The sequence below is a fragment of the Hydractinia symbiolongicarpus genome, chromosome 2 (assembly GCF_029227915.1).
Source record: "Hydractinia symbiolongicarpus strain clone_291-10 chromosome 2, HSymV2.1, whole genome shotgun sequence".
Classification (NCBI taxonomy): domain Eukaryota; kingdom Metazoa; phylum Cnidaria; class Hydrozoa; order Anthoathecata; family Hydractiniidae; genus Hydractinia; species Hydractinia symbiolongicarpus.
In genome coordinates, this window is record NC_079876.1 from 27,991,587 (window position 1) to 28,013,759 (window position 22,173).

General features: G+C 34.4%; 2 protein-coding genes across 3 annotated transcripts in view; both read left to right on the top strand.

Annotated features, from left to right (window-relative positions):
- The first annotated feature begins 4,370 nt into the window (after positions 1-4,370).
- Positions 4,371-12,677, top strand: LOC130630489 (uncharacterized). Of its 2 annotated transcripts, none has more exons than XM_057444008.1 (3): positions 4,371-4,480; positions 10,382-11,520; positions 12,015-12,677. In XM_057444008.1, exons 2-3 carry the CDS (start codon positions 10,481-10,483, stop codon positions 12,406-12,408), a joined length of 1,434 nt encoding a protein of 477 aa, XP_057299991.1. In that variant the 5' UTR covers positions 4,371-4,480; positions 10,382-10,480; the 3' UTR covers positions 12,409-12,677. The 2 variants fall into 2 exon arrangements, with proteins under 2 accessions (XP_057299991.1, XP_057299992.1); XM_057444009.1 differs by lacking the exon at positions 4,371-4,480 and adding an exon at positions 9,475-9,964.
- A 2,055-nt stretch (positions 12,678-14,732) lies between these two features.
- LOC130630488 (microtubule-associated serine/threonine-protein kinase 2-like) overlaps positions 14,733-22,173 on the top strand; it is a 32,952-nt gene continuing 25,511 nt past the window's right edge. Inside the window, exons 1-3 of the mRNA XM_057444005.1 lie at positions 14,733-14,884; positions 17,867-17,979; positions 19,934-20,350. Of these exons, the coding sequence (XP_057299988.1) occupies positions 20,009-20,350 (342 nt within the window). The 5' untranslated portion in view covers positions 14,733-14,884; positions 17,867-17,979; positions 19,934-20,008. The remainder of the gene's footprint in view (positions 14,885-17,866; positions 17,980-19,933; positions 20,351-22,173) is intronic.

A 22,173-nucleotide genomic window follows, 5' to 3' on the forward strand; every position in this document is an offset into this window, starting at 1 on the left:
CGAATTTGAATGTACTACAGCAAAAAATAAGGCACAATATGTTTGTCATAACGCCCCTCTCTGTTGTGATCATTAAAATTATGGTCCCTAAAAAGTTTTTTAGCAGGTTCTATTTTCTTATAAAAACACTTATCTTATAAAATCCCCTTGGGCGAATGAACAATTGAAAGGATTCGTCATTTAAATTTTGATGACATCAGCAATGATCTCAACCTGTCTGTTCCGAAACAGGTGGGTTGACCCAATTTTGGAAAATTGGCCTAATTTTAATCTCAGGTGGTTGTGTAGGAGGTTATTTCACTTAATTAATAAGTCTTGCAACAAGACTTGAATGAACTGGGTCAGCCAAGCCATGAGAGGGAAATTAGGGAGATGGCACACTGTGTGGGCAGTTGGATGTGGCAGGGAGTTGTTTGGTAGAGTGTGGACCCTGTCTGTGTAGCTCAAAATGAGCATTAAATACTCTAGGACTCCTGATAAAGCCATGCCCCCACCCCTGGTAATAATAGACAGGGTATGTATATCCCTTGATATTTGTGAGGCTGGCCATGTAAAATATGCACATCTATCAATTTAGAAATAATAATTTCCCCTGCAATCATCTTTTGCAGCAAAAAAGAGAATAAGCATAACAGAGAAGGGTGTTACAAAAAGCATATGGACACATTTTTTAGTAGTAAAACTTTAATTTGACACACCTTGATGAAATATACACACAACACCTCATTTAGGGGGCATTGGCAATTAAGTTTTGCATCTGTTTGTTAATAGCAAATTGGTCATTAGGAGGAGAGACAAAGCTGATTTAAAATAAAAAAAATTGAGAAAAAAAAATGTTAAGCGTTAATGTCTTATTTTCAATTTAGAAAGTAGAAGAAACATAATTAAAAAAATATCATATAAAATATTTAACAAAAATTGTTTATCCAAATAGGCTTTAACACAGGTTTGTGCATTTACAACATTTTCTTTGTGAATAAAAAAGTAAAATGTTTCACAGAAAAACTTCATACAAGGGTCCATATGAGAAACTAAATATTTCATTACACTCTTCAGGCTTCGAATTAAGGTGGCAGTAACTCTTTTAAAAATTAGAAATTTTTGTTTCACATAATCATATACTAACTAAATATTCCTTTCATACTATATATCAATATATTTTTTGTTATAACACACTTGTTGCAATTCTATAGCTATAATAATAACAAATACTTATACCAAAAATATTCATATATAATTACTTAAGAAAATAAACTCCCATCCCCATAGTGCCACTCCCTGATAAATCTAAGTTCTGATAACATTTTCGTTTCTTTTTTAGAATTGTAATACAAGCTTTATAAATCATACAGCTTCTAAAGGGTTGCAGGATTTTTTTTGGTTTTTGAATATTTTCTTTTGACACCAGCTAGATGCAGCATGATATGGTAACTTTCAGAACAAACAAAAGGCTATTGTGAGAAGAATATAAAAAAAACAAAAGTCTTTAGCATATCTTTTTTAATACAACCAACCCAATGTTTGTTTTAAAACAGAAGTCAAGCAAAATCACAAGGTAGTAAAAAGTTGGAGGTTGTGAAAACTACCTCTTTTCTTCTTTATTGCATATTTCTAAACGAGTATATCTGCTAAATGAGCAAATTGAAAAAATTTAACAAAACCGCCTTTAATGCCCGAAGGCCAATATTTTCAGGAAATAACAAAAAATATGTATAGATAACACATTAAGTGACTTTTCCATTTGTTTAAACAGTTAAAAAGGGTTACTTAAAATCGATTTGCAAAAAATGTTTTGGCCACAAAATTTATGTTGAACAAAATAGAACATTGTTTAAGATCCAGACAAGCACATTTTTATGGTTTTAGAACAAAATACGGTGTTGCTCAGGCTCCATACGATCATGCTTTGGTGGTTTTTTAATAAAATACGGGGTTGTATACAGTCTCGTTTTTGCTATTATTTTTTAATAAAGATGCGTGATGTGATATACTTTAAAAATATTAAGTTTTGATCCAAGAATTTAAAAGAAATGAATTGCGAATCACAATTGGATCATGGATCACGTCCATTAATTTTAATGCTGCTCTTACATAAAGTTTCCTCATTTATTATTTGATTACTGTCAGCGTTCAGAAAATCAATAAAAAAACGTTACATAAATTTGCCCGTTATGAGGGGTCTCAGAAGATGTGTGTGTACTGTATATAATACACAGATATCCAGGGTCACCTGCGCATGCTCAAGAAACACTGTAGGTAAAAATATGTAAAACACTAAAAAATTAATAAAAAGCACTTGCTAAAACATCAAGTAAATTGTTGTCTTTTTCGTTCCTTTACCTAGTGACGCAGCATTTGCCTACATTTTTAAATTTACATGTTTATGTTTTGCTTCGCCTACATAAATCGTATCATTCAACCAGATATTAGGGGAGATAAAGCTTTTGCATGCATCTCCGTAAGAAGTAGCCACATCTGTTTAACCAATTCATCTCCAGGGTGGAATTTACAGTGCTGAAGTATCTCAAGCACGTTAGGATCAAATACGCGGGTGATATGAAAATGCAAATTGATGGCAGGTAAAATTATTTTTATAATAAGCACATGTTACATTACATTTACTTAATGAATAGTCACTACTTGAACAACCTTGCACAACAACGTGTTCGACTTTTTGAGAAATCTTTTTATTTTTTTGAAAAATCTTTATCCGTTCTCGAGATATTTGTCTTAAACTTTGCGCTAATTATGCGAAATTATGACGTCAGGAGTATGCATTGAGCATAATTATGGTAACTAAATATTAAAACTTATCTAAAATGTTCAAAATGTGTCAACCATTCAAGCTTTTTCATATGCAATTAACTTTATTTTTCGCAGGAGGAAACCTTAAGATTGATAGGTCATGTATATAGCAAAATACTACTTAAGAACACAGGCATAAGTCTAATATACACAACACACCACTTTCAGACAATAGAAACTAAAACCAGATAATTATGTGCTCTACTTTGCTGCTAATTATTTTTGCAGATGGAAACCATCCCATATCAGATTAATGGGTTTCTAATTTTCAAATATATATAAATAAAAAATGTTCTTACAGCAAATCTTTTCCCAGCAAGGCTTTTATGTTGAATTTTCTCCTTATGAAGTTTTCTTTACAATGATCAAATAACATAGAAAAATCTCTAATGTTAGCTAGCTAGAACGATCAAGAAGAAGAGGAGTGAATGGAGTGATATTGGTATTACACAGTTAGGGACAACTGCAAATTAGACTATCCCGCCTAAATAGGCAATGATAGACAAATTAGGCGAAATTTATCTCCTTACTAGTCTATCAACATTGAATTTGCTTATTACAGCCTTCTGGTCCGTGGTCGCACCGTTCTTTAAGGTTAAATATGATCTAACAAACCTCCCTCGGATGTAGCAGTATTGTTTTCCTAAATGTTATGGTCCGTTTTGAAGATATTGCTTTTAATTTGTTTTGCTGCTAATCCGCATGCGCACAACATTTTTCCGGTGTGTTTTAAAAAACCGCCGAAATAGACTATTTTGATTTAAAAAAAGATGGCGCATGGTTAGGCTATGATGCCCTAATTACTACGCTATCATAGACAAAATAAGCTACTTGGACAATCTCGCCTTGTTCTAGTCAATTGAAAACGAGTTTGGTTGGTGGGCACGTTCACATGTATAACTTTGATATTCGCTATGCAAATTCTATGAAATTTGACCTAAGCAAAGCTGACTAAGTCAGCAAGTAGTACAGGAAAAATAGTAGCGCGACCAACAAAGATTGCGAAGATATCGTCGATTAAAATTTTCCATCTCCTAAATAGACTATTCTCTCCAAATTAAGCTATTAAAAATCCCCTAATTTAGCTACTAGCTTATTTAGGAGAAATAGTCTAATTTGCACTTGTCCCTATCTAGCTAACTGTTATAAAGAGCCAAATGAACAAAGTGGAATTAACTATATACCTGTTGTAGTAATTTGGTATAGAGTCAAGTAGCGTGGAGCAAGAGAAGAAGGGGCCATGAGAGACTTAGCTACACATATGATGCTATGTTGTAGAGTAAACAAAACATAAAAACATAACAGCTATAGCTAGCTAGCTATACGCTAGCTAGTTTGTCAACAGCTCATTATTTCCAATAAACAATGTCACGTGTAATTAGTGAAACTATGTCCAAAATCTTAAGATCCAATCAATTTTTAAAAAAAAAAAAAAAAAATTAAGCTATAACAAGCTAGCCAGCTAAAATAAATCAAGAGCCAAAATAAATTAAGAGTAATCACACTACTGCTTCGCAGCCATGTTGGTTGCCCAGATGCTATACCTCGCTTGTTCGGATTATCCCGCAATTTTCATTTGGTATAACAAGACAAGTACCGTGCTGATATGGATCAAGGTTCATTTTTTATATCCCTGGGGATGAAGCCATCAAATGTTAGCCTGCTTATTACCCTGGTAAGAGATGTATTTTTATTCTAGCAATTTTGTTGCTTCAGGGGGTTCTGCGATTTCAATTTCTACTGAAAATTCTTTTTAATCCGTGTTTCTCTAGCTACTCTCTCGGCTGTTCCCTGGAAAAACCATGGTTCGCTGACTAAATGTTGGAAATTTCAAGAAATCCTTCACTACTCTCTAGTTAGGGAGTCAAAAAATTAGGACAATTTACTAACCATTCCACTCTTCTTCTTGTTTTCATCAATATTCTATGGAAAGACACAACTATCAGATATTCTTGCGGTCGGATTCACGTCATAACACTGGTTGAACCAATCACGGGCCAGTATTCAGGTTAAGCAGCCATTATGAAACGGTGTACAAATGCCGTAATCATAATGTTTTTGTGGGGAAATCTTCATAACTACAATACTGGATTTTTCAAGAAATTCTTTTTTTTTTAGTCAAATCTTTAATATGTTTTAGATACTGCTTAATGTTTGCCATTTTGCGACATTTTAACGCCGTTTTTCTTGTAAATTCTGTTTAATTAAGGTTGCTACTGTGAAGGTTTGACTGTGAAAAGTCCACTTTGGAGAGCAACGAAGAAGAACATTCTGACCGCAAGAATGTGAACTCACCCGCATCGAGTGGGTGACACCCACAATCACAGTATCCTTACCCGACTAAAAAGTTATAGATATAATCACCAGCATCCAGCAGTTTCGGCACCCTTGTTTGAAGTTACGATTAGAAAATTAAGTCTAGAATGCAGGAGTATATTTCATTGCTTAGTTGCTTTGCGACTTTGATCAAGGTTCAAACTGTTTCGAATAGAATAATACTTTCATTGCGCCCGCGAAATTGAAAAGAGATTATGAAATATTTCAATGGTGGCTATACGTGATAAAGAACAATTAAGAAATTAACCAACCTCGTCCCCAGGGTTCTTTTTCAGAGACGAGGTTGGAAGTTAATATTCTCATTCAATGAACTTTGTTTAAAACAAAGGTAATTAATGTTTCGTCTTTTTTGCTACCCGAGATAGCATGGTTTCTATTATTATTAAATACATATAAAAATAATGTTTTTTTTTTTTCAAAACGTGTTCGAATTAGAACTTTTAAATATAGAAAATTTGAAAACTTCAATCTTCTGTAAAAGTTGTAGCTGTTTCGTCGAGAAAACAGTAGTCACATAAGACTATGAGAAAACTGAAAGAGAAAAAAAACACGAATTTATTAAAATTGTGAGGATTACAGGCCTTGCCATGAGCAAATAACCTCCCGAGCAATTAATTGTTCGCGTCAAAGTGTCCATGCGAGCAATTTTGCTCGCCATATTTTTCGCGAAAAAAAAATTTACATTTAGTCTCTCAGGGCATCTTTTTCAGGAGAGGCGTGCGCCTTGGCACACACCTAAATTGTTTCAGGCGTGTGATTAAAATGCCTGCCACATTTCCAGTTTGGTCGGACATGTCCGTGGCTCGCTTAGAACTTTCGTCGGTTAAAACGTCCGATAGATTTTCGTCTTGGTCAGACACTTTTAGATCTCAGAATTATTGAATAGTCCTGGTCCTTGAAATCCACGAGCAAGCCTATTCATAGCCAACCTGACCATCCTAGCTAATTCACCGACTCCTGACTTAGTTAAAAAACTACGTAGACATAAATCTCTTTTGCCTGGCCCTTTCGTCGTTGGTAACCAGGTCTTACACAAGAAATCCAGTCATGCGGTTCTTAACTAATGCGGAGGTGAACGCCGACGGAGCACGGATGACGCAAGTCTGCAAAACTGCACTTACAGGCGGAACAGACAATTTATCATGGATTTAATTGTAGATAATTTGACGAAACAATTGGAAACCATAGCAGGTCCAAATTTAATGGATTATTTTCTTTATGCCGCAACTGTTATTCAAACAATTTTAAAAACGAAACCCACGTGCGGTATAATTTTTTTTTCTGTATAAATTTTATGTACCTGAAGTTTTATTTAAACCATGCAGATAAAGATTTTTTTTTAATTTGAAAACGAAGCATGTTTTTTTCTATTTGCTGAAAAATAAACAATTAATTTATGAAAACGACAATATAGTCATGCATACTATTTCAGACATGTAGAAAAGGAAGTTAAGGTTGAGAGAGTCGCTATACCAATAGACGCTCGATCATCGTGTTTGGGGTTCAGGATTTAAAACGTCCCCCACTTTTCTACTGCAAAATGAATGCGCAACAAAGATTAACCTTAATGCCCGTATCGCACGCGTTTTACAAATGACGAATGAACTTTTGCATGATGGGTGGAAAATAATCACACCAAATATCTTTTCAGTTTCAGGTTGAGCGTTCGTGCAGAAATTTCATTTAAAAGACCAGTCAATTCTTGAGAAAAACGTTTACACTTATCTCAAAATGTTAATATTTACGCGAGCAATAGAATGCTCGGGTAACGAGCATTTACGCAAGCACTACGCGGACGCGAGCAATTGCTCGCAACTCATGGCAAGGCCTGGGATTATTCTCACAATATCACATTTGAACGCTGAAGATGAGAGAGCAACCTCAATCCCAGGGCCTGTAGTGTGTTTTGATATAAGGATGAAATGCAATGTGTGACAGCAAGATTTTGAGAAATAAGCCTGGGAAAGGTATTTTCCGCCAATCTAGAAGTCTCAAATTTGTAATTTTTTCCCTCTGCGCAAACTAAGGTTTCGTCGGACAAAACGTCTGATAGATTTCCGTCTTGGTCGGAACTTCCATTTGTTTAGAAATCAAAATTATTGAATAGTCCTGGTCCTTTTAATTCACGAGCGAACATATTCATAGCCAACCTGTGACCATCCTAGCTAATTCACCGTCACTTAGTTAAAAGAACTACGTAGACATGAATCGTTATTGCCTGGCCCCTTTGTTGTTGGTAACCAGGTCTTACACAAGAAATCCAGCCATGTGTTGTTGGTAACCAGGTCTTACACAAGAAATCCAGCCATGTGGTTCTTAATTAATGCGGAGGTGAACGCCGATGGAGCACTGATGAAGAGTCTGCCAAACTGCACTTCCAGGCAGAACAGACATTATATTGTAGATTTAATCGTACATAATTTTGTGTTTTTTTCTTTTTATATTTTTAAAAAGCCTTTTTTCAAAAGGCTGAAAGTATACTTCTTTGGATTTTCTTTGGCTGCTTATTAATAACAGCAAAACAATCAGGACATCTACCAACAGGTTTTTCCTCGTCGCTGTACCCATTCCAACAATCCCATTCCCACCCCTTTTCTTTAATCTTCTGATTTGGTTCATATGAAAAATGTAACTTTTCTTTACAATCTATTTCATGAGAATCTTCCTAAGGCAATTCTCTATACTTTCAATGTTGACTTTTCCCATTCTCATCGGACTCGTGGATTTACTCTTGGTCTGATAAATCCCCCCACTGTGTCCACCAAATCTTTTTGCTCAAATTCTATTTGACTACAATCCTTTCATTCATGAAATTTTGTTTAAAATGCTTTCCCTTTTACTCAATTAGTCTCTCTCACCCCACTCAAGCTAAAATCTATGTTCATCTAGTTATTTTTCTCATTGTACAGCTAAGTATTAGTATAATCAGTACAAGTGACATTGTTTTGCACACATATGTATAGAATGTATAAAATTTATATTTTTGTTTAGTTTGTTTTATTTGTTAAAGGTGACCAACATCATGTCATAGCCTCTGGCTAATAATGTTGGTCTTCTTGACAGTGTTAGCCCTATTTCAAATATTTGCTATTTAACCTAATCTTACCAACAATGTAAAGCTATACTGTTGAATAAATAATTATATTCTATTCTATTCAACACCCGTAGAACATATTTTACAAGATGTTTTTTAACACATTATGCACTGATACTTCGTAAAAACAACAACACAAATCATTAATCTCTTTCATATTTGAAGGAGCATCTAACATTCATGTGTTAAATGTTGAATGGACACTTTTTTTAATTTCTTATAATTATTTTCAAGCACAAGCAACTGGCATTCTATTACCAGTTTAAATGCTGTCACTCAGAGATGTTTTAAATTAAAATGAATTAAATATTTTTTAAGACGATGGAGTGTTGCAAGTAAAGGAAAATTTTTTTCTTTATTTGACAAAACAATTCGAAACCATAGCGGGTCCCATTTAATTGATTTTTTCTTTATGCCGCAAGTGTTATTTTTATTTAAACAATTTTAGAAACAAAACCCACGTGCGATATAATTTTTTTTCTGTATAAATTTTGTTAAAATGTAGCTAAACTTTCTGAATGAATTTTGAAGTTTTATTTGAGCTAGGTGGATTTTTTTTAATTTGAAAACGAAGCATTTTTTTTTCTATTCGCTATGACTTTACAAAAAATAATAATAATACAAACTTAAAAACTTATTTTGTTTTATATTTTTTTAGTTTACTTTAACGATATAAGCCTTACTTTAATTTTTAATAGCACTTAACACATTATTTGTGGTATGTGTGATCATGATTAAGAAACTTCCATGATGGCACCTGGCAAATGAAAACAAAACAAAAAAAAGTTCAGAACGAAGATTGATTAAAAGGGACATATTAATTTGAATTATCTTGTTATATTGCATGTTTTAATTTTTAATTTTTGAAGTTAGAATAGGGAAGATGTAGCTACAGAAACGTGCCCCCCCCCCCCCTACCACTTAAATTTACCTTTTTCCTAAACATAGTTATATTTCTTATTATTGCCTGGTCCTTGTAGGTGCAATAAGTTTTTTCTGTATTATGCTTGGTTCGATGGTAAAGCCATTCACTTAAAACAAGAAATAGGTTCCCCAATATTGACCACATAACCAAAGAAAAAATAAGTGCATATATATTACCAAAATTTGTCCAGCTTTATACTCTGTTGACATAAAATATTGAGTATTTTTATCTGCAAAAGTCTGTTTGACACCAATTGAGTCACCAAATAAGAAAAATATGTTATTATTTATTACTTATTATTATTATTCCGAATATTTATACAGGATAGCCACATCAGTGTTGGAAACAAAAAATGATAAAACTTAGACTGTCTCAGCTCAATCAAACATAGTAACATACAACTCTCTGCAACATTCAACATCCCACTAAATTTCCTTACATGGTTTGGGTAAACTCAAAGCTATGGTAACATTCACTTGCCGACATTAATTCCCCGTCAAAGTGCGAAAGTTATAACCACTAAGCTACCGCTATATACTTCAAGGTATCTGAAAATCGAGATAGTAAGGACTGATCAGTAATACATTTATCATCACTATCACCCAATTTCAGTATAGGTTGTTAATATCTGGTTATTCACGCCTAGAATATGTATTGCTATTACCTAGCTCAATACAAGGTATTACCTAGTCAGTAGTTGTGACTATTTGTTTCAACCAAGTTGCAGATCTCGAGTTATTGGGTTGTCAGCAAAAAATTAAAAGGCCTGAGATGAGCAAACAAGTGTGGCAACAAAAATTATGGTAATCAATTGACCTTTATAATATCTATGCATTGGTAACATTTGAATGGACATCCCTTAACAGGTCTAAAATCACTGATGACAGAAAATGCCAAAATTTGCTATTACTTCAGTATGACATCATAATTTACACAGCATAATTAACTCTGAAATTCTTTAAATGTTGAACCTTAAAACCAAAAAGAGCTTTTTAAAAAATTTAAAAAGACTTGTTAACCAACTTTCTAAGCTCTGTAATATAAGTCCCACAATATTTTATACCTTGGTTCCCTTTATGATAGCATGCGAAATGTGAATGTGACATGACAAGCTAAGACATGGAAAGCACAGCACACCAAAATTATTGCATTCCTTTTTCGAACAGGCTTGTCTTAGAGTTTAGTATTTTTATTTAACCATTATCATTTGTTGTTTTTAGATTTTGTACTTGTTCGTACTGATTGGATGGGTTTTTGTGATCTATGCTGGCTACAGAATTTCTGAAATGGAGTTGAAGAGTTGATTGTTGCCTATCTAAATGAAAGAAGAAAACTTGTCAGTCAATATGAGAACCCTATTTAGGACAACTGGCTCGTTGTCGTATCGGACACAGATATGTTTCGCTGTGTTCTTAATTTTAATGTTTTCAGTTATATGGTTTGTCAATTCAAATGCACGTTTACTTCTAAAAAGTACAAATTCAAAAAACGCAAGTCGGAAAGTAATGTTACATATAAAACCTTTTTCCAACAAACCAGACGAATTTGGAAAAATAAAACTGCTTTGTTACAAAAATAAAACACCACAGAATATAGAAGATCTTCAGAAATTTGTTGATTTATTAAAGAGCAGCCGTAAAAGTATATGCAGGGACTACTATGAAAGTTTTGTTAAAATTTATCAAATCCGTGTAAAGTATACCAGCATTGTCATTAGTGAATTGTTCATGTTGAAGATGAAGAAATGGTTAAACAATGACAAAAAATTAATACAAGCAGCGAAAAACCAGTCGTTAATTTTTGTTGATAATCTCTACTCGCAGGAGAGCGTTGTTTTTAATCCTGTCCGTGCTAATCGTCCAGGTGTAAGTGCAGGCGACACTAAAATATACGTTGAAAAAATTATCAAGGACTCGTTAAATGGTTGTGATTTCTGTAATTACAAAAAGTACACAGCATCTGATGACTTTGGTTACATGGAATCAAAGTATGCTGTTGTTATATCTAATTCTTTCAAAATCGAAAGGTACCATGGGATGGCATTATTTCGTAGTCATGACCCTATACACTTTACTCAATTGCAATACATAGATACAATCAATTTAGCATTAAAATGGTTTCGACGTACTAATAAACTTGTGCCCAGTCATCAGTACAGGATTATGTATTGGGATGTTTTACCGAAAGCCAGTGCTAGTCAGATACATCCACATTTTCATTTAACACTTGGTAATTACGCATATTATGCAAAATGGAATATTTTGTACAAAGCAGGGCTCATGTTTTCAAAACAACACGCTCAAAAAAATTATTGGAAGACAGTTTTAGAAGTTCATTCTGCACTTGGGCTGACAGTCAGGTAACGTGTTACAATTTCAATTTTGGTTTTGTTAGACCTACGAAAGTGTTATTATGAGAAATAAACTTCTTTTAAATAAGGGTTTCACTTTTTAAATGTTTCTTTCGCATATACAGCACTTTGCTGGACGAAAATCTCACAAACTCGGTTAAAATTTTAACGTTAAAACAAAGCCTTCCTTGCTTTTTGAGTGTTTTTGTTTGTTTTTTAAAGCATCAATTTGCAAGATTATTTACACTGATGTGTTGTGCCATTTTAACATTTTTTAAATTAGAAGCCTTTCTAGTCTATACTATGTTTTTTACACTGTTTTTTTTGTCACGACTATCAATTTTAAGATTTTTTTGTTCCTTCTTTCTTACAATATGGAAAAGTTTAAGGTCGATCCAGGAAAACTTACAAAATCAAAGAAATTTTGTTGACAACTGAATGGGTATGCAAATATTTTATTAGCATGTAAATAGTAACAATGTATTCGTTTCTTTATTTTTTAGTTTTGGTCAAGCGTCGGTGTTGGCTTATATTACACCTCAAAAAGACTTTGAAGTGATTGTCATATCACAGAAGCCATGCTTAGACTTTTTCAGACTCGTATACTTCACTATACGTACATTTATAGACAACATGGAACAGTATTCGTTAAGTATGGGTTTCGTCTTTCCAAAAATGGACACAGACTATTCGAAAGGTGAAGAGTTGCCCATGATGGTGCGCATTGTGTCACGTGGTGCAGCTGATAGCGCAAGATCGGATATTAGTTCGTTCGATTTGTTCGGAACAGCCAACGTAAATAAGGATCCGTTTAAAGTGATACGAAAGATAAGAGAATCAGTTGAAGTGAAACAGAAGGAGGAATTTTCGTACCCTGAATGGGAGCAATTTGAATAAATTACGTATGGAAAAGAAGATTTGTATTTATACCAAGATTCCGTATTTATACATGACGTCCTTGTATTTATTTGTGTTGATGTTTTTACTCGTTTCCTCTGTGAATTTAAAATGTTAGAAAAGTTGTCGATCGCCTGAGGGCGGTCCGTTATCGTCGGTTAGGGCGCAATATTTTGGTACGCTGCTTCTGTACCTTTTTATGTGCTATAATACGCTCTCACATATACGATTTGACGCTAGTTCTGGAAAATAAAAACCTATCCAACTGAGATATGAATTTTTTAATGAGTTTATCCCTGCTCGAATATATGCGCAACCTGCAAACTATTTTCAGGGCTCCCATAACTCTTTTTTTCCTAAAATTTTATTTTTTGGCAAAAAATAAAATTTTAGGAATTTTTCCTAAAATTTGCGTAAGATAACATTACCATTTACCATAAACATTTTATCAATTAATTATCTTTGATAAACCCTTTCAAAAAACCAATTCGCAGACTCTGAGAATGTTTTCCCTCGCTAACTATACGTACACACAAATACATACCTTAGTTGATTAATCATAATTAAGTTTCATTGTCAGGGTCCAGGTTAATTTTCGCGAATCAGTCATGTCAAGAGATTTAGCAAAGATTTATTTACTCGAATAAACCATTTTAAGTTTTTTTATTACGAAGAATTATTTTTACGAATCTATAATTTTTTTTTTTGCAATTTTAATTTTTTACAGGCCTATTTATTGAGATGAGCTAGCCTTTACTCGCACTTGCTCATATGACAAAAGCTGGCCATTATTTTTATTAGCTGCAAAAAAGAAAATTTAGCAAGAAAAGCTAGAGAGAGAAAAAGAATGAAAAACATCCTTTTGTTTCGCGAAGTTAATTTTAGCGAAGTCATTTTCGATACTTTTGCGAAGATTAATTTTTGCGAATTGACCCTTCTGAAATTCTCACGCAGACAGATTTTCGCAAAGGTTAAATTTGAGAAATTCGCGAAAATTAATCAACTAAGGTACAACATTAAATTCCTAATTAGTCCTAAAAATTAGTCCTAATTATCCCGAATTCCCTAAATTTTCACAAATTCTTATCTAATACATTGAAACTTTTCAGATTTTGATTTAACAGCTAAGAGATAATTTTTCACGATTGCTGTGTTGTCTAAATCGACTTAGCGGTTTAGATCACACTGTGTTTCACTATTTGTGGGAAACTTAGATTCACTACATGAAGCAGAGAAGAATTGCAAAAAACAATGTCCTCCCAAATACTCTCTATCTCATTCTCGTCCCCAGAGCGTTTAGTTTATCTCAGAGTTTATCTCAAAGAGCTCTGGGGTCGAGAATGCCTCTATCTTGAACTTCTCCCTTTCTCGGACTAAGTTTTAGACCCTTGCCAGTTCGAGTCCACTGTATTCCTTAATTTCCAAGAAACTTGTTTTGGGAACCCTGTATTTTAAGGGTCGGTTTCCATTAACACGAAAACTGTTTAGCAACAGTTGTACAACAAAGTGACACGAGAAGTTGTACAACAAAATGACAGGAGATGTTGTACAATAAATGTTGTAAAGATAGATTTTTTTCACTCTACAATAGTTGCACAACAAGTGTTGCGCTGGCTTAATGTAAACTAACCCTAAGAATATCATAACCCTTAATATTTTGAAGCATATTGTCTCGATATTCAACAGCCACGCCCTCACCACGTGATTAAGAAGAATAGTTTTTAAAAAATCTTTTATCTACTACGCTCTATTTATCAGGGAAAGTTGTAAATAACATAAATTCTTTGTATTAAAAAAATCTGTTTAATAATTTATTTCTTTTTTATATTTTTAGTTATCGGACAAAATTTTGCCACTTAGAGGGAGTTTTCTTCCCTTTCAATTTTCCCAGCCCTTTATTCTAATAAATATTGCAAAAAGGGGTTGAGATCTCTAAAGGAGGAGTGCAAAAGTGTTTTAGTTTTTACAAAGGAGGAGGGCTGAAGATTGGGTTGAGCTGTATATAGGAAAACAAGGTGTAAAGTGAAATATTGTTTTCCTCGTCATCATAAAGAAGGTGAGAAAATAAAAAAATTTATCGCGTGGGAGTGTGAACACAAACATAGAAATAATTTCGTACCTAATAAATTAAATCAATTCTTTTATATTATTACTCGCGTCTCTTGGGAATTAAGGTGACACATATTACTTTATGCAAGGTCTCTTCTTATAATGCACTATAAGAAAAAGCAAGCAGGCCTGGAAACGAAGGTTAAAATTTTTTGTTAGCTAAATCATTCGCTTCTGAAGTTTGCTACAGTTAATGGTTGGCGGTTAAATAGTTTTTCTTTTTATATTCAGTTAAACAAATTAAATATTTATCACTCCACTGGAGAATTATATATTTAAAAAATTATAGATAAAGAATGGAATATTTTGTTGCGTGAAGTCGGTGTGTTGTGAACAAGCCGTCGCAATTGCTTGTAATAGGTTTCCGGTAAGTTTTCACGTTTTTTTTTTACGATAACAGATGACATGAAATATCTCAGTAAATTTCACATAGGGTTTATTAAATAATTGTGTTTATGTTTTCCGCGACATCTTTCATTTTCAATGACAACATTTCTGGGTATAGTTTCAGATAATGATGAAACTTGAAGCTCCAAGGCTTTCGTCTAAAAATCCACTGTTCTTATAAAGCTGGCGATGTATACCCTTTTCATATTCGTAAACTTTTTTAAATACGCCAAAAGTTTTGAGTAGGGGTCTGTATTTTTCCAGCTTTCTTATAAAAATAGACAGGGCTAGCCTAGGTATGCTTCGTTTTTTTCTACAGATAATTTTTTTTTGGTTTACAAATATATTTCTTCGGAGTAATCTTTTTAATTGTTGCTTTTAATTTGAAAATAGAATTACTTATTTAAATTTTAATGCATAGATTCAACCAAGGTCATCATTAACTCCTGTCGCTACGCGCGCTTCATTTATGCAACCTCGTAACCAGAGCTCCTGTACGGCGATGATATGCTAATAGAATGGTTCGGCCTAGAAGAGCTCTGGACACGAGGTTATTATATCAGAACCAAGAATGGCGTCCTTGTTCCTAGGACTTCTTTTTCTTTTTTTCATAATCTGGCGACGATTAATTAAAAAATTAATCAGAAAAGCAGACCTGGGAACAAAGTTGCGAAGCGTGCATTGGAAACAAAGTTGATCTAAACGATCATTGTGCCGACGATGCGAAACAATAACCTAAGCAGCCTTTTAAAATAGTTAAACGGTTTTTAATCACAGTTTTATTATTTTCGTATGTTCCTTGAAAATCTTCTCATAAAAGCACATTAAAGTTATGGCAACTTCGTTTTCAGTGTTTAATACAAAGCCAAAACAAATACTTGGAACAACATTTATTAACTTTGGCCCCAACGATCCTTGTTGTCTCTTTGATTTCTAACGATCGTTCGATATGAAAAAAGACAGCAGAACCTAGAAACTAGGTTGGTTGATATTACGATGCATAACCAATGTTGGATATAAAAATGATCTATAATATATTTTTATATTATTAAATCGCACTAAAAATGCATTTTCGCCCTAAGGGTTTCATTAGCCACCGTTCTGCTATTACGGACACGTTCGTCTCAGAGCCAAAGTACCCTGAAAACGAGTTTAGCGAGAAAAGCCGAATCTTATAATTTTTGGCATGGGTTTTGACACACAAGTCTTAAAAACAAGACAAGAAGAACTCTCAAACACAACATTTTAACCCAAATGACAATATTAAGGTCGCCAGCCACCTCTTTCCTGGGTCTTTTTCTGTCTTGCACCGACGCTGCGCTTATTTTGCCGTCAAAAAGAGACAAAGATCCTGGGATCGAGGTTGACTCGCAAGGTGAAGACATAGACTTCGCGGACGAGCCATTTGCTTTTAATAATTCTAACACAATACGAGTGGGGTAAATTGACCTGAATCATTTCTAACAGAAAATACCATTATTGTTAGACATCGTATAGAATTTCACAGATTTCTTTAATGGTGTTTTAATGGTGGGAGAATATTCGATGCGTTTTAATTTTTCATTAAGAAGAGCAAATTAACATTTAATTCAACGATTCAACGATTGTGGATATTGTACGCCCGTAGCGATACGGAAAGTAAACAAGAAAGCCCTTGTGGTCTTGACACGAGCAGAATCTAGTATCTTGAAACGGATGTAAAGTAAATTTTCCATTATAGAAAAAAAAGAAAGTTAATCTAATCTATTAATTTTTTTTTAACTCATAGAGAAAGTAATTTATAGGTTGTATTTTAAAAAGCCTATATCAAAAAATTAGTATAAATATGCGAAAATGTAACTAGCTCACAATATACTCTCTTACGGAAAAAAATACTTAAAAAAAACCCTGCAAATCTTCGTATCGACTTAAACTCGAAATTTTTGTTTTGATAACACGGGAAAAATACTCGACAAATGTGCTCCTGAGTTTTTACAGTTAAGTTATTACATAGCTGATAATCAAACTCGTTCCAATCTTTTTTCGATTACTGTAATTAATCTGTTGCGTAGAATTTCCGTGACGTCATACTGGAGGTCATGATGGCATACCTGAAGTTTTAATTTTGCAACTTTTATTGAAATAAAATAAATAAAACTAACCACCGAGTTTTACACTCAGTCGTTCTCGAATTAACAGGTGGGGCCAGACTGTTCCCTTTCTCTGAGCCTTTACCGTGCCAAAAAAGCCGGGCCTAATAGGGTTAAGCCCGTGACGGCTATCAAAAAGCGCAGCGCCGTTGAGGAGCATATAGTCCTGCGGACGAGGTTGATCTTCTCTTGAATGGCGAAGCCAAGAACTAGGGTGTTTGTAGTAATACATAAAACGCTTCCAATATGACCACAAAAATTCCTATTTTCGTGGAATTTATGTCAGGGCGTGTGAACTTGCCTAATTACAAGTGAAACAATACGTGATGTAGAAAACCAGATGAATCAAAAATTTATGTAAATATATCGCCTAATCGGTGCCATAGGGAACTAAGTACGAAAGTGGACGAAACGTTTTCTAAACGCAAACTTTAAGGATCGTGGTGCAATAAAAGTGATACGTGATAGAAATGCTAATGGTGATCAGAATGTCGCTATAAACAAATCAAAGACTTAGAAAATAAATCAATGCCATACACACGAGCTGGCACATATATTATATTAACTGTGAAGAAGAGTGCAAGTTTTAGTTCTACAAAATCGTCAATTTATTTTTAGGGAATATTAAGATTGTTTGTGAGCGTTATGCAGGGTAGAATAACACAAAATTCATCTGCGAAGGAGAGCGAATGCTATCTCTCTTATGCTCAAAATAGAAAAATAAAAATTAAAAATTAAAAAAGAATTAAAAAAAATGGGTCCATCATAATGTATTGAAAAATATCTAAAAAAGAGGTGTTAAAATATTTCTTATTCATATTTTACTATTTTAGCTCATCGCGATGTGTTTGGATATCAACTAGCCTGGACATCTTTTAACCGATTAGTATTTTAATAGGTCTAGTTGCTTGCCAGCATAAGAAACTCATTGCATAATATATAACAGGTATGTTATTTAATTTAACATGTAAACTGTTAAGTCTCTCTTTGAAATAGGACAGTTATACCCAGCCTCGATACCTGGGTTTCTAGCGTATATAGGGGTAAAACGCTACAGACCCCGCAATTGAGGTTGCAGTTAAACTTAGTGTAACGTGTTGTTCTAAGAGAATGTAAGACGGGATTGCTACTACATATGTTTTCCACATACCCAGACTCCATACACTGTCACGTGGTTTAAATAGTAATCCAGTTAATAGTTACTTTCGTTTTCGATTTCTCTTCAATGAGATCATTTTATGTATTCATCATCTTTGTAAATAACCTTATTTTTCTCTTCTGTCTCTCGGTGGTACATCCCGTCCGTACGTGCTTTTGCTTCGATTTTTCTACATATCCTCTTCTGGCGTAACACACACGTTGACAACTTTAAATCAGATATGAACCACATTGTATATAGAAAGATTCCGCCTCGCGTAGCAGTGATGGAAATCAATAATAGAGATAATCTAATTTATGACGTAAATCGTTCGGTGCTCTCCACCTTTAATCTCCACCTTACATGAATCATCATTTTACAATTTACTACCAATAATCAAATTCGTACCCGGGTTTATCGAACGATGTAAACCCTCGAATTCAGATTACGTGGTGTATTTATTATGAAAAATATCCATACGCTTTTTAAAAATTTCTTTCGCCCTGAAAAAAGTTACTGCAGTGAAACACACTCTTGAGTTAAATTTTGACGACACACAACTTCTATGTTTACAATGAAGGTATTTCAGAGATAAAAATGACTAGCCAGTAGCTAAAATTCCACAGAAATTCACCCGTTTTACATATTTTTCACATCAGTATTTCGTTCATCCTTGTTTGCCTGTTAGCATGAATTGATGAAATTACTCTGCTTGAGGGGCTGCAGTGCAACATGTTTGTGCAGAGAAAGACAACCGCTGTAGCTGCATAGACTAGCTCGTAGAACATGCTTTAGCTCCAATTATTTTCATTTCGTGCAATTCTAATGTATAGACGATGGTATTAATATCATTGTAGACTAGTCGTTAAGCCTTCACTTTAAAAATTAACGCTTGTAGAATAAGAGACGAACAAGGATCATCGAAATACCAAAGTGGATTTTTCCACGGTCTAACAACTATAATGAAAGTTCTCTATAGCAGACAGCGAACACCTCTCTATAGCAGATGATGTTTTAGGATCCCAATTCCATTACCCCGTAAAAATGACCTCTCTAAAAAAGGCACTCTTAACATTAGGAGATATAAGACAATTCTTGTAAGTAAATGGTATACATTTTATTTCAAGCAGGATGTTACAATTCACAATATTTAATTGTGTGCACCATCTTTGAATAAAAAATAGCATATTTACAATATATATTGTCTTTAGGTTTCTCCTTTTTCCAAAATCCCTCGTCATGCAATTCCACTATACCCTAACACACTAGAGTAGATTTTTGAAGCAATAAAAGCCAATCTATATTATTATAACCGTAAACGTCTGTCGGTCACGCAAAATGGTACCACAAGTAGCAAGACGCACGCAATGCGGTATAAAAAGAACGGACGAAGAACCCATGGATTCTCTTCAACGGGCCACTGACTAGTCTGGGAAGAATATCTATTTAGCGGTACCTCTTTACTACAGCCGACACTGTTTTGAAGTTATTATGGTATCCGCTATAGATAGGTTTCACTGCAATATACTCCATTCCTTCAAAGCATACACGATTTACATATTTCGCAATCCACTTGCTATAATACCTCCATGAGTATGCGTTTTATATAATGTGTGTGTCTTTTCCCTTTTTTAATGTAGGAACTCAGCATGATAATTATACTCTATTCTATTAGTGAAAAAGAAACGGCTGTTATTACGATGGTTACCATATTGTAACCGCTCTCCAACAGAGAGCTTCTAATTTTTTGAATACATTTCAGGTTGTTAGGATGGTTGTAAGCAGAGATTCTATAAATGAGCACTACGTTGGCGTGTAACAAGAAAATGTCACGTCAATGTTCTCAGTAGGAATGTACCGACAACGAAATATCAGTCTGAATGATGAAGAAATAGTAAGGATTGTCAATGGCCAGCATGAATATCAGCAGAGCAGTACGATGAGAGAGAATTTGCTTGAAGATAGTCAAAACATCGACGGGTATAGCAATACTGACACATCAGGCGACGCTAAAGACACGACTATCGATGACGTCATTATGCTTCCTGATGATTCGCCAGATGTCATTGCTGATGACAGCGTAAATGACAGCTTTGATCAAAGCTGTGAAGATGATTACGACGGAGACAGCGAGAGTATCTTCAACTTCTCATCGACCAGCTTTCCTGAACTTACTAATGTAAGTTAATTCTTTATTAAATGCAACTTAGTTCCCAAACGCCGGGTACGAGGTTGTTTTACTGCGGTTAAGAAACAATAACGCATTTCGAATGTGTTACCGCTTTTTTAGCGTCTGTTACTACGCCACTCCAAAAAGGCGTTAATTCTCGAAACAAAAATTAACGCCTGTAAAGAAAGCCGGAGTTAGATGTTTTCTAGCTATGAGCACTTGAAAAATGTCAGCAATAACGGTTGGAAGTAGAAGGGCCAGCATCAATTTAACCTTGATTTTCTAAATAAAAATTAAGTAATTCATTTAAGGAAAAAACTACGTAAGATGTTTTGTAATCCTATCTGTTCGATTTGGATGTATAACTTGATATACCCTCTCGTGTGCAACGAATTTGTGGGCGGGCTTGTGCAACCACCCTAGAGATGCCGGTGTGCACGATTTTGTCATATTTCTCTTGACGGCGACCAATTACCATGTCGTGTAAAAATGAGGGGCCTGGAAACAGTTGACGTAATGATATGTTTCGATGTACTTTTAATTCACGCGGGCGCCTAAACGTCATAAAATCAGCCGGATTTTCTTTCGGAACTTGATTAGAAGTACAACTGAACTAATTGGATCTTATCTCTAAAGCCAGCGCACTATGAAGCTATGGAGAACGGAAATTGTTGTTGAGAAATGGCTTAACTCTTGCACGTTGAAACCAACAGGAAAAAAATTACATTATGACAACTTTGTTGCCAGTACACTTTGTCTCTTCTTTAATCTATATACAAGATGCCATGGGGACGAGGTTGCATTATGCAGTTTTTTTTGTTTCTTTGAAAGGAGGTAGCTAATCCCTGAAACCAGTGAATTAATTAAAAGGAAAAAAAATAATTTAAAAACCTGCATCGTTTGTCGTTTGTCACACTTTCTTTCAGACATTTTGACGCTTTTTTGTTTCATAGATCCGTTTTGTTCTTTTTTAACCAGTCTATGACTTTACCTAGATCCCCAAAAATGACACATCAATAATATTTTTGCGTCGCAATAACCTCTATAACCGTGTAATGTTAGCTAATTTGAGGTATGAAAATAACCAAAACTTGCACAAACCCTTTCGAAAGTACTGTAAAAAATGTGTGCATATTTTGTTTCTTCCAAAACAATGCTAACGCTCGAGTGTATTACGGGTTTTAAAGAGTCAAACTGATACCGAGGGCTTGTTAGGTTTATCTTTTGTATTGAGCCAGGGACGAGGTTGCGAATGAGGTATTTTAAACAATACGATTCTCGTTTGACCTATCAGCCAGCAGCAGTTTTTTATCATTTGCTTCAGTTGTTAAAGTTTTTTGGTCAAAAGCTAGTATGACTCTTCCCAGCAGAAAGTGGATATAGTTTAATCCCATAGAATTATCCGCTTAAATCTAATTTACTTTCCAAGGCTACAAGCATTCGTATGGGAACGAGAGTGCTTTAAATCTTTGACAATTTTTGTTGTTGTTATTTTTGGCTTTTTGCGACAAAATAAGGCTTGGAAACGAAATTTACAGTGGCAATGTAGTGTGTGGTGACAATCAGGAGAACAATCATTGTAAGGTGGGACGAGGTTATGCACACCCTCGTCCCCAGGGTTTTTTCCTTTTTCTACACGAGAAAAGACAAAATTCCTGGGGACGAGGGTAGATTCTGCAACGATGTGCTACCTACCAGCCTCTTCGTTCCTGCTTCTCCTCTGCGCATGCTTACTTTTTTCTTTATTGGGGTTTAAGCTCCGGCGCACCATAATATTTTTCTTTGCGCACCAATTGACTTCTCGATGGTATGCTGAAACGATGTTTCGACAC

Bases quoted from the DNA above. Each gene is read 5' to 3' on its own strand.
- LOC130630489 (XM_057444008.1), top strand. From the start codon at position 10,481: ATGAAAGAAGAAAACTTGTCAGTCAATATGAGAACCCTATTTAGGACA. The intron at 11,521-12,014 runs GTAACGTGTTAC...TTTATTTTTTAG, and splicing joins GCACTTGGGCTGACAGTCAG to TTTTGGTCAAGCGTCGGTGT.